This window comes from Microcaecilia unicolor, chromosome 10 (assembly GCF_901765095.1).
Source record: "Microcaecilia unicolor chromosome 10, aMicUni1.1, whole genome shotgun sequence".
NCBI classification, from domain to species: Eukaryota; Metazoa; Chordata; class Amphibia; order Gymnophiona; family Siphonopidae; genus Microcaecilia; species Microcaecilia unicolor.
The window spans coordinates 127,310,052-127,323,655 of NC_044040.1; the positions used below are offsets into that span (position 1 = coordinate 127,310,052).

The window sequence follows — 13,604 nt, forward strand, 5'->3', positions numbered from 1 at the left end:
TGTCGGAGTTCCATCTGAACCAGTCGATTGTCTTGCCAACATTTTTTCCCCATCCTCATTCCTGCCCTGCTGAACGTCAGCTGCACACATTGGACTGCAAAAGAGCATTGGCCTTTTATCTGGAGCGGACACAGCCCAACAGACAGTCTGCCCAATTGTTTGTTTCTTTTGATCCCAACAGGAGGGGAGTGGCTGTGGGGAAACGCACCATATCCAATTGGCTAGCAGATTGCATTTCCTTCACTTACGTCCAGGCTGGGCTGGCTGTTGAGGGTCATATCACGGCTTACAATGTCAGAGCCATGGCTGCGTCAGTGGCCCACTTGAAGTCAGCCACTATTGAAGAGATCTGCAAAGCTGCGATGTGGTCATCTGTCCACACATTCACATCTCATTACTGCCTGCAGCAGGATAGCCGACGCGACAGTCGGTTCGGGCAGTCAGTGCTTCAGAATCTGTTCGGGGTTTAGAATCCAACTCCACCCCCCTAGGCCCATGTTTATTCTGTTCCAGGCTACACTCTCAGTTAGTTGGATAAATTGTTAGGTCAATCTCAGTTATGTCCTCGCCGTTGCGAGGCCCAATTGACCATGTTTGTTGTTTTGAGTGAGCCTGGGGGCTAGGGATACCCCATCAGTGAGAACAAGCAGCCTGCTTGTCCTCGGAGAAAGCGAATGCTACATACCTGTAGAAGGTATTCTCCGAGGACTGCAGGCTGATTGTTCTCACAAACCCGCCCGCCTCCCCTTTGGAGTTGTGTCTTCCCTTGTCTTTGTCTTGCTACATATGGGACTGACGAACACGAGCCGGTTCGGGCGGGAAGACGGCCGCGCATGCGCGGTGCGCATGGGCGCGTGAGGACTAGCAAAGGCCTTTGCTAGTGAAGTTTCCGATTGGAGGGGCTGCCGTGGACGTCACCCATCAGTGAGAACAATCAGCCTGCTGTCCTCGGAGAATACCTTCTACAGGTATGTAGCATTCGCTTTACACCTTTTACGAAGAAAGAAATAGATCGAGGAAATAGACTTGATGAACCTGTGGAAATTTTAGATCTGAATTTAACACACATTCTTGAGGATGATAAAGTGTGATGGACTACTGCCACACTTAAAGTATTCATCATTTTACAGCTGGATAGAGACTGAATACTTAAGCAGTTTTTTTCTAAATAGAGATAAAATTTCCTTGAATGCAAAATAAGAATGTATCCAGATGTTTCTAAAATCACACAGAAGAAAAGGCAAGAGTTTCTAAAATTGCGTCCAAAAGCATTGCAGCTGGACGCTTTAATTTGAATTTTCCCTGCAAATGTGTTCTAAAGTTAGACTCTGTTAAATATATGTTTTTTGACTCTAAACAACTGAATTCTTTTTCGGAATCCAAGATTGCCGGCTTATCTATGCCACAGCTAAGGAATTTAAGAACTTCAACGCCGTGATAACTTTAAAGTTTGCTCATACATCTTTTCTGCCGCCTTTTTCTTTCATTAATTTAGCTAATAAGTATAAGTTTTTCCTATGTATTGAGGAAATTGCCTCCATATAGAGGACTAAAGATGAGCAAGGCAATGATATGATTTGATTATAATTTGTAATAACTAGTTCCTTAGTTTTGTAAAGATCATCTATTTTGTATCAAGGTTTCTACTTGGAAAAAATTGTAAATGTAATAAAGAAATAATAATAAAAAAATATATATATACATTAAAGCAAAGAATTCAAAATTACTTAACACTCTGCAGATTCCCCAGATGCACACCTCAAGATAATCCAAAAGCCTTCTGAAAAAATTAGGTTTTTAAAATGCACCTTAAACTGTTGGAGCAGCTTTTCCTCTCTCAGTTCCAAAGGGAGCTGATTCCATAAAGTGGGGCCACGCCAAAAAGGCACAATCTCTAGTAATCTTTAAACAGGCACTCGAATTAGCAGGGAGAGCCAACAGAGAGGAGTATGCTGATTGCAAGTTTTCTCTTGGCACATACATACCAATCATCGGAACCAGATATGAGAGCGCACTCATTTTAAACCTTATGTACAGTGGCCATGGTCTTGTACAAGATTCTATAATCTAACAACAACCAATGATACTGCTAGTAGAGCAGAGTAACATGTTCCTTAACCCCAATCCCCTCCAGAAGTCATAAGACTGCGTTCTGCAATGTCCTTAATTTCTTACATAGGTGTTGAGGCAATCTCAAATAGATTATATATTTCCATAATCCAACTTGGATATGACTAAAGAATGTATAAAGGTATGCAACATATCAGTATCAAAATATGATCTTGCTGCACAGAGCATCCGTAAAACAACAAATCACATGCATACCACCCAGTTATCTAAATGAGTCATAGAGCTTTACTTGATCTTCAAAAAAAACTCACGGATCTTCAGTAAACTTGTATATCCAATGCCCAGTAACACAGCAAAAAGTGCACTTAAATGTTCTTCATCTTCATCCTGATCCCAGTGGTGACCTGCTTCACTGTCATAGGGTTCTTCAGAGGAAACTGAGTCTTATAGGTTCTCATCTTGCTGTTGAAACCTATAAACATTTAAAGCGAAATAATAATCTTTGCAGATAACCATGAGGTTTCAACAGCAAGATGAGAACCTATAAGATTGACAGTTCTCCTGAAGAAGCCTATGACGAAGAAACAGGTCCCTGTTGGTATCGGGATAAGTACATAAGTATTGCCATACAGGGACAGACCAAAGGTCCATGAAGCCCAGCATCCTCTTTCCAACAGTGGACAATCCGGGTCACAAATACCTGGCAAGATCCCAAAAAGTACAAAACATTTATGCTGCTTACCCCAGAAATAAGCAGTGGAGTTTCCGTACGCCTTCCTTTGGATCCAGCGGTGCGAAAGGCGCTGAGCTGGTGGCTGAGGCCAGGCATGCTGTCTGCAGGAATGCCTCTTATGACCCCGGAGTGGGTTGTCGTCACGACGGACGCCTGCTTGATGGGCTGGGGAGCCCACTGCCTGGGACAGACAGCACAGGGGCTCTGGTCTCCTGCAGAGACGAAATGGTCCATCAACCTCCTGGAACTCTGAGCCATTCGGTTGGCACTTCTAGAGTTTCTCCCGGTACTGGTGCGGAGGCCTGTGCGGGTCCTGTCGGACAATGCCACGGCTGTGGCCTATGTCAATCGCCAGGGAGGTACCAGGAGCGCCCCTCTAGCCAAGGAGGCCATGAGGCTATGCCTGTGGACGGAAGTGAATCTGGAACAGCTGTCGGCGGCCCACATTGCGGGAGTCATGAATGTCAAGCCGGACTTCCTCAGTCGCCATACCTTGGATCCCGGAGAGTGGCAACTGTCTGCTCAGGCGTTCTTGGACATCACGAAATGCTGGGGCCGGCCGAGCCTGGATCTGATGGCGTCCTCGGCCAATTACCAAGTGCCGCATTTTTTCAGCAGAGGACGGGACCCTCGATCTCTGGGAGTCGATGCTCTTCTCCAGCAGTGGCCGGCACAGGAGCTTCTCTATGTGTTTCCGCCCTGGCCCATGATGGGCAGGGTGCTATGCCAGGTGGCAAAGCATCCGGGCCGGGTGATCCTGGTGGGTCCGGATTGGCCCAGACGTCCCTGGTATGCGGACTTAGTCAGACTCTCGGTGGATGGCCCTCTGCGGCTGCCAGCGGAGCGGGGCCTCTTACATCAGGATCCCGTGGTGATGGAGGATCCCTCCCCCTTTGGTCTTACGGCCTGGCTATTGAGCGGAAGCGGCTGAGGAAGAAGGGCTTCTCAGACAAGGTCATCGCCACTATGCTGAGAGCAAGGAAGCGCTCTACTTCTACCACTTACGCCAGGGTTTGGCGTACCTTTGCGTCGTGGTGCGAGGCAGGCTCTGTATCGCCCTTCACTGCTCCAATATCTGCAGTGTTGGCGTTCCTGCAAGAGGGGCTGGAGAAGGGCCTGTCGCTCAGTTCGCTGAAAGTCCAGGTGGCGGCTCTAGCTTGCTTCAGAAGTCGTCTGAAGGGGGCTTCCCTGGCTTCACAGCCAGATGTGGTACGCTTTCTCAAAGGAGTTAATCACCTGCGCCCCCCTCTGCACTCGATAGTGCCTACGTGGAATCTCAATCTAGTGCTACGGACCTTGCAGAAGCCGCCCTTCGAGCCCTTGCTAAGGGCATCGCTGAAGGATCTGACGTTGAAAGCGGTCTTCCTGGTGGCTATCACATCAGCCAGAAGAGTTTCCGAGCTCCAGGCGCTCTCGTGTAGAGAGCCGCTCCTGCGATTCACTGAGGCAGGAGTATCGATTCGCCCAGTGCCTTCCTTCCTGCCCAAGATTGTTTCTCGATTCCATGTGAATCAGCAGCTTTACCTATCCTCCTTTTGTAGGGAGGATTACCCAGAGGAGTACCCTGCGCTCAAATACCTGGATGTTAGGCGGGTCATCATCAGATACTTGGAAGTGACCAATGATTTCCGGAAGTCGGATCACCTGTTCGTGTTGTTCGCAGGCCCTCGTAAGGGTCTGCAGGCATCTAAGCCTACGGTGGCACGTTGGGTCAAGGAGACTATCGCGGCAGCTTATGTGGCGGCAGGGAAGATTCCGCCTATTCAGCTGAAGGCACACTCTACTAGAGCACAAGCAGCCTCGATGGCGGAGTCCAGATCTGTCTCCTTGGAAGAGATTTGCAGAGCGGCTACTTGGTCGTCGGCTCATACCTTCTCACAACATTACCGCTTGGATGTGGCTGCTTGGGCCGAGGCCCAGTTTGGGGCTTCAGTGTTGTGTTCAGGGATTTCCATGTCCCGCCCTGGGTGAGTACTGCTTCGGTACATCCCACCAGTCTATGGATTGATCGGCTTGATGATAGGGAAGGTAAAATTATGTATCATACCTGATAATTTTCTTTCCCTTAATCATAGCCGATCAATCCATAGCCCCTCCCAGATATCTGTATTGTTTGTGTTCTGGTTATATTTCAGGTTCAAGTTCAGTCTTCATGTCCTGTTCACGAGGACTTCGTGTTCAAGTTCTTCCCATTGAAGTCTCTTCGAGTTGAGACGATTTTGTGTTACAGTGAGCTGCTGCTTCCTCCCCCCGTTTCGGCGGTGGCTGGATTGATAACTAAATTCTGCCGGCGCTCCCTCCCGCTTCGTGCGGCTGTAGGGTAGCTTTGTATCCCTCCCGCTTCGGCGGTGTTAGGGTAAGCCAGCTCCTCCCGCGGTTGCGGTAGCAGGATAAGCCAGTTCCCTCCGCGTCGGTGGGTGTGGTTTCCCACCCATCGCCCTGGCAGTGGTGCGCTGGAATATTTCCCCTGCCCGCTTCGGCGGTGGTGAGCTGGGCAGAGTGTCCCTTTGTGGGTATAATTCTCTAAGTGCTGAGTCCTGCGGATGGAGCTTTGATATCGACATACTGGGGAATTTCCGGTAGCACATGACCACATATAGGGAGGCAAAAGATTGCTCTCTATCTCCACCTGCTGGTAGATGGACACAACCCACCAGTCTATGGATTGATCGGCTATGATTAAGGGAAAGAAAATTATCAGGTATGATACATAATTTTACCATAATGTCCTCATTTTTGTTTTCTATTTCTTTCCTAATAATACCTAACATTCTATTTGCTTTCTTAGCCGCCGCAGCACACTGAGCAGAAGGTTTCAGTGTATCATCAACGACGACACCTAGATCCCTTTCTTGGTCGGTGACTCCTAACATGGAACCTTGCATTACGTAGCTATAATTTGGGTTCCTCTTTCCCACATGCATCACTTTGCACTTGCTCACATTAAACGTCATCTGCCATTTAGACGCCTAGTCTCGTAAGGTCCTCTTGTAATTTTTCACAATCCTCCCGCAATTTAACGACTTTGAATAACTTTGTGTCTTCAGCAAATTTAATTACCTCACTAGTTCCTCCCATCTCTAGATCATTTATAAATATGTTAAAAAGCAGCAGTCCCAACACAGGCCTCCTGGGAAACCCCACTCTCTACCCTTCTCTATTGAGAATACTGACCATTTAACCCTATTCTTTGTTTTCTATCTTTTAACCAGTTTTTAATCCACAATAGAACACTACCTCCTATCCCATGACTCTCCAATTTCCTCTGGAGTCTTTCATGAGGTACTTTGTCAAACGCCTTCTGAAAATCTAGATACACAATATCAACTGGCTCACCTTTATCCACATGTTTGTTCACCCCTTTAAAGGCAAGATTTCCTTTCACTAACTCAGTGCTGGCTTTGTTTCATTAATCCATGCTTTTGAATATGCTCTGTAATTTTGTTCTTTATAATAGTCTCTACCATTTTGCCTGGCACCATCAGGCTCACCGGTCTATAATTTCCTGGATTCCCTCTGGAACCTTTTTAAAATATTGCCGTTACATGGGCTACCCTTCAATCTTGCGGTACCACGTTCGATTTTAAAGATAATTTACATATTACTAACAATAGTTCCGCCAGTTTACTTTTCAATTCTATCAGTACTCTGGGATGAATACCATCTGGTCCAGGAGATTTGCTATTCTTCTGTTTGTCAAATTGCCCCATTACATTTTGTAGGTTTATAGAGATTTAATTCAGTTTCTCCGACTCGTGGCTCCCAGTCCAGTTGGAATTGTTTACTGTGTGGTTAATTTTTTTTTTTTTTTTTAATGTGTGTGTAGTGGTTAGGGGGGCATCATTTGTTCTACCTTGGTTGTTGATCAGTCTTCTTGGGTTCTCCATTGTTCTGAGTTCCCGTTTTGGTGCGATGATACACAGGTGTGTCCGGGTGTTTCTCACTGGGCTGCAATATGGAGGTCCGTGTCGAGGAATTGGCATCGTTGGTTATGCAATCTATCCTCCTGTTCCTGCTGTCTATAGCAGTGGCTGCAGTGACAGCTGTTCAGTAAGTTTTTTACTGCCGTACTTCAGTTCCTCCAGGCTGGGCTCTTTGTCGCCTGCTGCTCAATTCATTGTCTGGTGGTTCCCGCACTCCTCCTGTCTGGCCTCAGCATTGCCCATCCTCTAGATCGTCGTGTTGGTCTTCCCCGACAGTTCGACGCTGCTTCTAGTGCTTTTTCTCACGTCTGCTGGCCTCGGCTGTGTCACTCATCTGTGGTTGGATGACCGGTCGGTTAGGGAGATCAGGTGGGAACCTGCTGAGTATGCCTTGCCACCGCCTCAGCAGTGTGGGACAACCATGGTGCAAACGTTGGCACTTGCTTAATTCCGCTGGGTGATCTGGTAGTTCAGGATTGGTAAATAGGGATCGTACATAAGTAATGCCACACTGGGAAAAGACCAAGGGTCCATCAAGCCCAGCATCCTGTCCACGACAGCAGCCAATCCAGGCCAAGGGCACCTGGCAAGCTTCCCAAACGTACAAACATTCTATACATGTTATTCCTGAAATTGTGGATTTTTCCCAAGTCCATTTAGTAGTGGTTTATGGACTTGTCCTTTAGGAAACCTCTAACCCCTTTTTAAACTCTGCTAAGCTAACCGCCTTCACCACTTTCTCCAGCAACGAATTCCAGAGTTTAATTATGCGTTGGGTGAAGAAACATTTTCTCCGATTTGTTTTAAATTTACTACACTGTAGTTTCATCGCATGCCCTAGTATTTTTGGAAAGCGTGAACAGTCGCTTCACATCCACCTGTTCCATTCCATTCATTATTTTATATACCTCTATCGTGTCTCCCCTCAGCCGTCCAAGCTGAAAAACCCTAGCCTCCTTAGTCTTTCTTCATAGGGAAGTCGTCCCATCCCCGCTATTATTTTAGTCGCCCTTCGCTGTACCTTTTCCAATTCTACTATATCTTTCTTGAGATGCGGTGACCAGAATTGAACACAATACTGAAGGTGCGGTCGCACCATGGAGCGATACAACGGCATTATAGCATCCTCACACCTGTTTTCCATACCTTTCCTAATAATACCCAACATTCTATTTGCTTTCCTAACCGCAGCAGCACACTGAGCAGGTTTCAGTGTATTATCGATGGCGACACCCAGATCCCTTTCTTGGTCCGTAACTCCTAACGTAGAACCTTGCATGACGTAGCTATAATTCGGGTTCTTTTTTCCCACATGCATCACCTTGCACTTGCTCACATTAAATGTCATCTGCCATTTAGCCGCCCAGTCTCGTAAGGTCCTTCTGTAATTTTTCACAATCCTGTCGTGAATTAACGACTTTGAATAACTTTGTGTCATCAGCAAATTTAATTACCTTGCTAGTTACTCCCATCTCTAAATCATTTATAAATATATTAAAAAGCAGCGGTCCTAGCACAGACCCCTGAGGAACCCCACTAACTGCCCTTCTCCATTGTGAATACTGCACATTTAACCCCACTCTCTGTTTCCTATCCTTCAACCAGTTTTTAATCCACAATAGGACTTTTCCTTCTTTCCCATGACCCTCCAATTTCCTTTGTAGCCTTTCATGAAGTACGTTGTCAAACGCCTTTTGAAAATCCAGATACACAATATCAACCGGCTCCCCTTTGTCCACGTGTTTTTTACTCCTTCAAAGAATTGAAGTAAATTGGTCAGGCAAGATTTTGCCACACAAAAGCCGTGCTGACTTGGTCTCAGTAATCCATGTCCTTGGATGTGCTCTGTAATTTTGTTTTTGATAATAGCCTCTACCATTTTCCCCGGCACTGACGTCAGACTCACCGGTCTATAATTTCCCGGATCTCCCCTGGAACCTTTTTTTAAAAAATCAGCGTTACATTGGCCACCCTCCAATCTTCCGGTACCATACTCAATTTTAAGGATAAATTGCATATCACTAACAGTAGCTCCACAAGCTCATTTTTCAGTTCTATCAGTACTCTAGGATGAATACCATCCGGTCCAGGAGATTTGCTACTCTTCAGTTTGCTGAACTGCCCTATTACATCCTCCAGGTTTACCGTGAAGTCAGTAAGTTTCTCCGACTCGTCTGCTTGAAATATCATTTCCGACACCGGTATCTCACCCAAATCTTCCTCGGTGAAGACTGAAGCAAAGAATTCATTCAATCTCTCCATTACGTCTTTATCTTCCTTGATCGCCCCTTTTACCCCTCGGTCATCCAGCGGCCCAACCGATTCTTTTGCCGGCTTCCTACTTTTAATATACCGAAAAATGTTTTTACTATGTTTTGTTTTGTTACATTTGTACCCCGCGCTTTCCCACTCATGGCAGGCTCAATGTGGCAATGGAGGGTTAAGTGACTTGCACAGAGTCACAAGGATCTGCCTGTGCTTGAAGTGGGAATCGAACTCAGTTCCTCAGTTCCCCAGGACCAAAGTCCACCACCCTAACCACTAGGCCACTTTTTGCCTCTAATGCTATCTTTTTTTCGTAATTCCTCTTGGCCTTCTTTAGCTGCGCCTTGCATTTGCTTTGACACTCCTTATGCTGCTTGTTATTTTCAGACGGTTCCTTCTTCCATTATTTTCTGAAGGCATTTCTTTTAGCCCTAATAGCTTCCTTCACCTCACTTTTCAACCATGCCGGCGGCTGTCTTTTGGACTTCCGTCTTTGTTTTCTAATTCGCAGAATTCGTGGTGGGAATGCGTTGATATTAGGTTTCTCCGCTTCCGAGAGTGCTTATGGTTCTTCTCCACCTGTCCCCTGCCACGTGGTTCAGTCCTGGTACAGCGTCGCCACCAGCCCAACTCGCTTGCCTAGGTCAGCGTATCCAGTGCCTATTGTTCTTCACCTGCGCCGTTTCTCGTGATGGTCTCCCGTTTTCCACATTCAAGGTCAGTGATTCTCCCAGGAGTGTCAGTTGCATATCACTCTCATGGAACGCTCTAAAGGCTTTCAGAGACTGGCTCGTACACAAAATTGTTCTCATCCAAACAGACAACCATGTTGCAGTGTACTTTATCAATAAGTAAGAAGGCATGGGATCATATCTCTTAATGTTAGGGAGCATTCAGGTTGTGAATTAGACTGGTGACCATAACATGGAGCTCAGAGCCACATATCTGCCTAGGAAGAACAGCAGACTAGCGAACAGACTGAGCAGGGTGAAGCTACTGTGCAAGTGGTCACTCAACATGGGCGTGGCCCGAAAGATCTTCCGAGAGTAGAGCACACACTCTGATCTCTTTGCCACTCCTTTGAAAACCAGAGTCCCTCAGTACTGCTACAGACTAGCCTTGGATGTCCATTAGGAGGACAGGTTCTCTGTATGCATATCCACCCATGTCTCTGATAGCGAAAACATTGCTGAAACTCAAGCAGGAACCATGATCCTCATTACCCCTGTTGGCCGAGGCAGATCTGGTTACCTCTGCTTCTGGAGTTGGCCTCCAGGGACCCCTGGAAATTGGACTATTTTCTGACCCTTATCACCCAAAGCAAAGGATTGCTTCTGCATCAAGTTTATTTGAAGACTTACTATCGAATGGGCGACTTACAATCTAAGTTGAAAATTGTGAAGCAGGAAAAAAGATGCACGATAACATCAGAGAGGAGGGCATCCCAACCTGCAGTCTTCGCAGCTTGAATGTTGAGAGGTTAGAAATTGATTTTCTCCAACTGCATGAGTGTCTCCCATGTTCTGCTTGCTTCCACTAAGAAGTTATATCATTTTAAATGGAGCAGGCTTGTCATCTGATCTGAGGGCAAGGCCCTAGATCCTTTTTCCCATCCTACACAAAAGCTGCTTCACTTGTCAGAGTCTGGCCTCAAGACCAACTTTGTTAGGGTTCATCTCCGTGCAACTGGCACTTACCATCAGCATGTGGAAGGTAATCCCATCTCTCTTCAGTCTCTAGCTGTCCGCTTCGTGAAAGGTTTGCTATTACTCAAGCCCCTAATCAAACACTCCCACAGGATCTTAATTTCGTTCTAACCCAGCTGATTAAAAAGCTCCATTTGTTCCACTTGATACCCATCACCACAAGTTTTTGACCTGAAAGGTTTCGCTCTTGGTGGCGGTCACTTCATCCCGCAGGATCAGTGAGCTTTAGGCTTTAGTACTGCTCTATCTTACACAAGATTTCATCACAACAGAGCAGTTTTTTGCACGCATCCTAAGTTGCTGGATTTAGTTGTTCTGCCTACTTTCTTACCAAAACCTCATGCCCATCCCAACGAAAGTGCACTGCACATTTTGGACTACAAGAGAGCTTTGGCCGTCTATCTGGAGCGGACTAAAAAGCCCATAGACAGTCCACCCAGCTTTTTGTTTGTTTTGACCCAAACAGGATGGGAATAGCCATTGGTAAATACGCTTTATCTAGTTGACTGGCAGACTGCATCTCTTTCACATATGCCCAGGCTTGCTGACTTTGGAGGGTTATGTCACAGCTCATAATGTCAGAGCCGTGGCTGTGCCAGTACTCCACATAAGGTCAGCCTCCATAGAGAAGATTTGCAGAGCTGCAATGTGGTCGTCATTGTACCCATTCATATCTCATTACTTCTTAGAGCAGGACTCTCAACGCGACAGTCAGTTTGATTAGTCTATCCTTCAGAATATAAAATACCCCTTACCCCCCCCCCCCCCCCCAGCTTATTTGTGTCTGTTCAGGCTGCTCCAGAAAAATATTGTAGGCCGTAGCCTGTTGCAAGCCTTGTTATCCCCCCCCCCCCCCCCCCCCCCCACTACCACCACCTTTTCTTTTTTTTTATTTCAGACAGCCTAGTTGCTGCAGTTCCTGTTTGTCCTTGGAGAAAACAGTTACCTGTAGTAGGTGTTGCCTAGGACAGCAGGCTTATTATTCTCACATACTTTCCTACTTCCACTAGGAGTTGTATTTTATTAGCTTTCTTATAGACTTGGTCCTGCGTAGCAGCAGTGGGCAGGAAGGCATGTGTGTATGCTTGGTGCAGCCTTCTAAAGGCTTCTAGAAAGTAGCTGAGAATTTCTCTTTCCTGCATGAGCTGTATCAGTAACATCATCCATGCTGTGAAGACTTGTATCCTGCTTTTTACAAAGAATATATGCTACAGGTAAGTAACTTGATTTTTCTTGGATCCTTCTAGACTATCCAGGGCCCACTCAGGAAGATGGGATGCAGAGGTTTTTGTTTCTGTGGCCTTCAATTCAGTTGGGGCAATGTAGTATAATTGTATTCATACAGAATGTACCCATTGGCAGGTATGGTTCAGTTGTTTGCATATCAGCTTTGTAATTAAACATTGGTAAGTTCTAGGCTGCACCGCTCCTTGTACTGGTGATGTCAGTGGAAAGCTCAGGTTTTTGCCTGCATCTGCTGGTAGAGTGATGTAAGTTGGGACTGGCCTAACAGGATGGAGAGGGTCCAAAGTACAAAATAATGTCCAATGTACAGCAAAAAGTACCAAGAGCCTTCAGAGACGGGACACAGTTCTTTATTGGTAAAAATCAGTATTCCAAAATGGACCCGACATGGGCCGTGTTTCGGCGCACAGCGCCTGCTTCAGGAGTCAAATATGTTCTAGTGTAAAACGAGTACTATATGTGGCAACTAAGGCTCCTTCCTATGAAATTGGAAGACAATCTCTATTCAGTTACAGGGAAACCAGCACCCTGTTTTGGTGGCAGCGATAAACACGCCCTGCTTGTGGCCTGCATGTAATTCCCCTCTATCTGACACGTCCATACTTTTTGCTGTACTTTGTATTCTAGCAGGAGTCAAGTAAAGGAAGTTAGCAGGAAAGAATGAATTTCCATACATCTGCATATCTGAATGTCGGTGTTAGTTCTAGAGCAATATACCACAATAGCTACACGAGCAATATACCACAGTAGCTACAAGTATTTTTGTTTGTAGTTGTGCACTATTTTTTCATAATGAATTGAAAAATTGAAATTTTTATGAGCTCTTCTATCATGCTCACATGGGCTGTGTGATTCTTAAGGAGACAGAATATCACAAAGTTAAAGTGCCTTTTTCCAAAATAGGAAAATGTCACATTTTGTTTTTCAGCAAGGCACCTTCTATACACAGCCTCTGTATGCAACACCACCCCATGTCATCCATCACACCACAGTGGTGCAACCAAATGGCATGCCAGCAACAATGTATCCTGCTCCCATTCCCTCTCCAAGAGGCAGTGGTGTTACCATGGGAATGGTTGGCACCACGATGGCCATGTCAGCAGGTAAGATTGTTTGTATTCCTTTAGTTTTGTGTACCCAACCTCTGGCTTTGTACCTTACTTCAGCATTATCTCATGTTTCAGCCTGGTATCTGAAAGATTTTTCAATCTCAAAGAGCCCTTAGAATAAAATTTTGTGTTTCACTAGAACTTACCATGCCATCACTTTGTCCGTTCCATGTCCAATAGAGAGTGTTTTCCATTTTGTGTATGAATAAGCCTCCTAAATACTTTTCTTGCCCTCTACAAATAAATTTTTGTAATACCTTATATACTTGTTACTGTAGTTTAAAGTTCATATCTACCAGAAGGGGGGGGGGGGGGGTTGTGTCTTCCAGAAACCTTTTGAAAGGGAACAGCTGGTCTGTCTGTTATTCAGTTGTCCAATGTACATAATCTCTTGTATTTGACATTTTCCTTTCAGAATTTTCATGCTGGCAAATAGGATTATTAGAGTTCTGAGAAGACCCTTTTGAGAGAGTCACCTAGCTTTCACAGGAAGGTCCTTAATTTTGTTGGTAGACATCGTGTTCTGTAAAGTCCATGAGCCATAATAACAGAT

The 13,604-nt window shown here is 45.7% G+C and overlaps 1 protein-coding gene across 3 annotated transcripts in view; it reads left to right on the forward strand.

Moving 5' to 3' along the window:
* FAM168B (family with sequence similarity 168 member B) overlaps window positions 1–13,604 on the forward strand; it is a 223,894-nt gene that overhangs the window by 175,801 nt on the left and 34,489 nt on the right. For all 3 annotated transcript variants that reach the window (XM_030216872.1, XM_030216871.1, XM_030216873.1), the window contains one exon: window positions 12,871–13,045. In XM_030216872.1, the coding sequence (XP_030072732.1) occupies window positions 12,871–13,045 (175 nt within the window). The remainder of the gene's footprint in view (window positions 1–12,870; window positions 13,046–13,604) is intronic.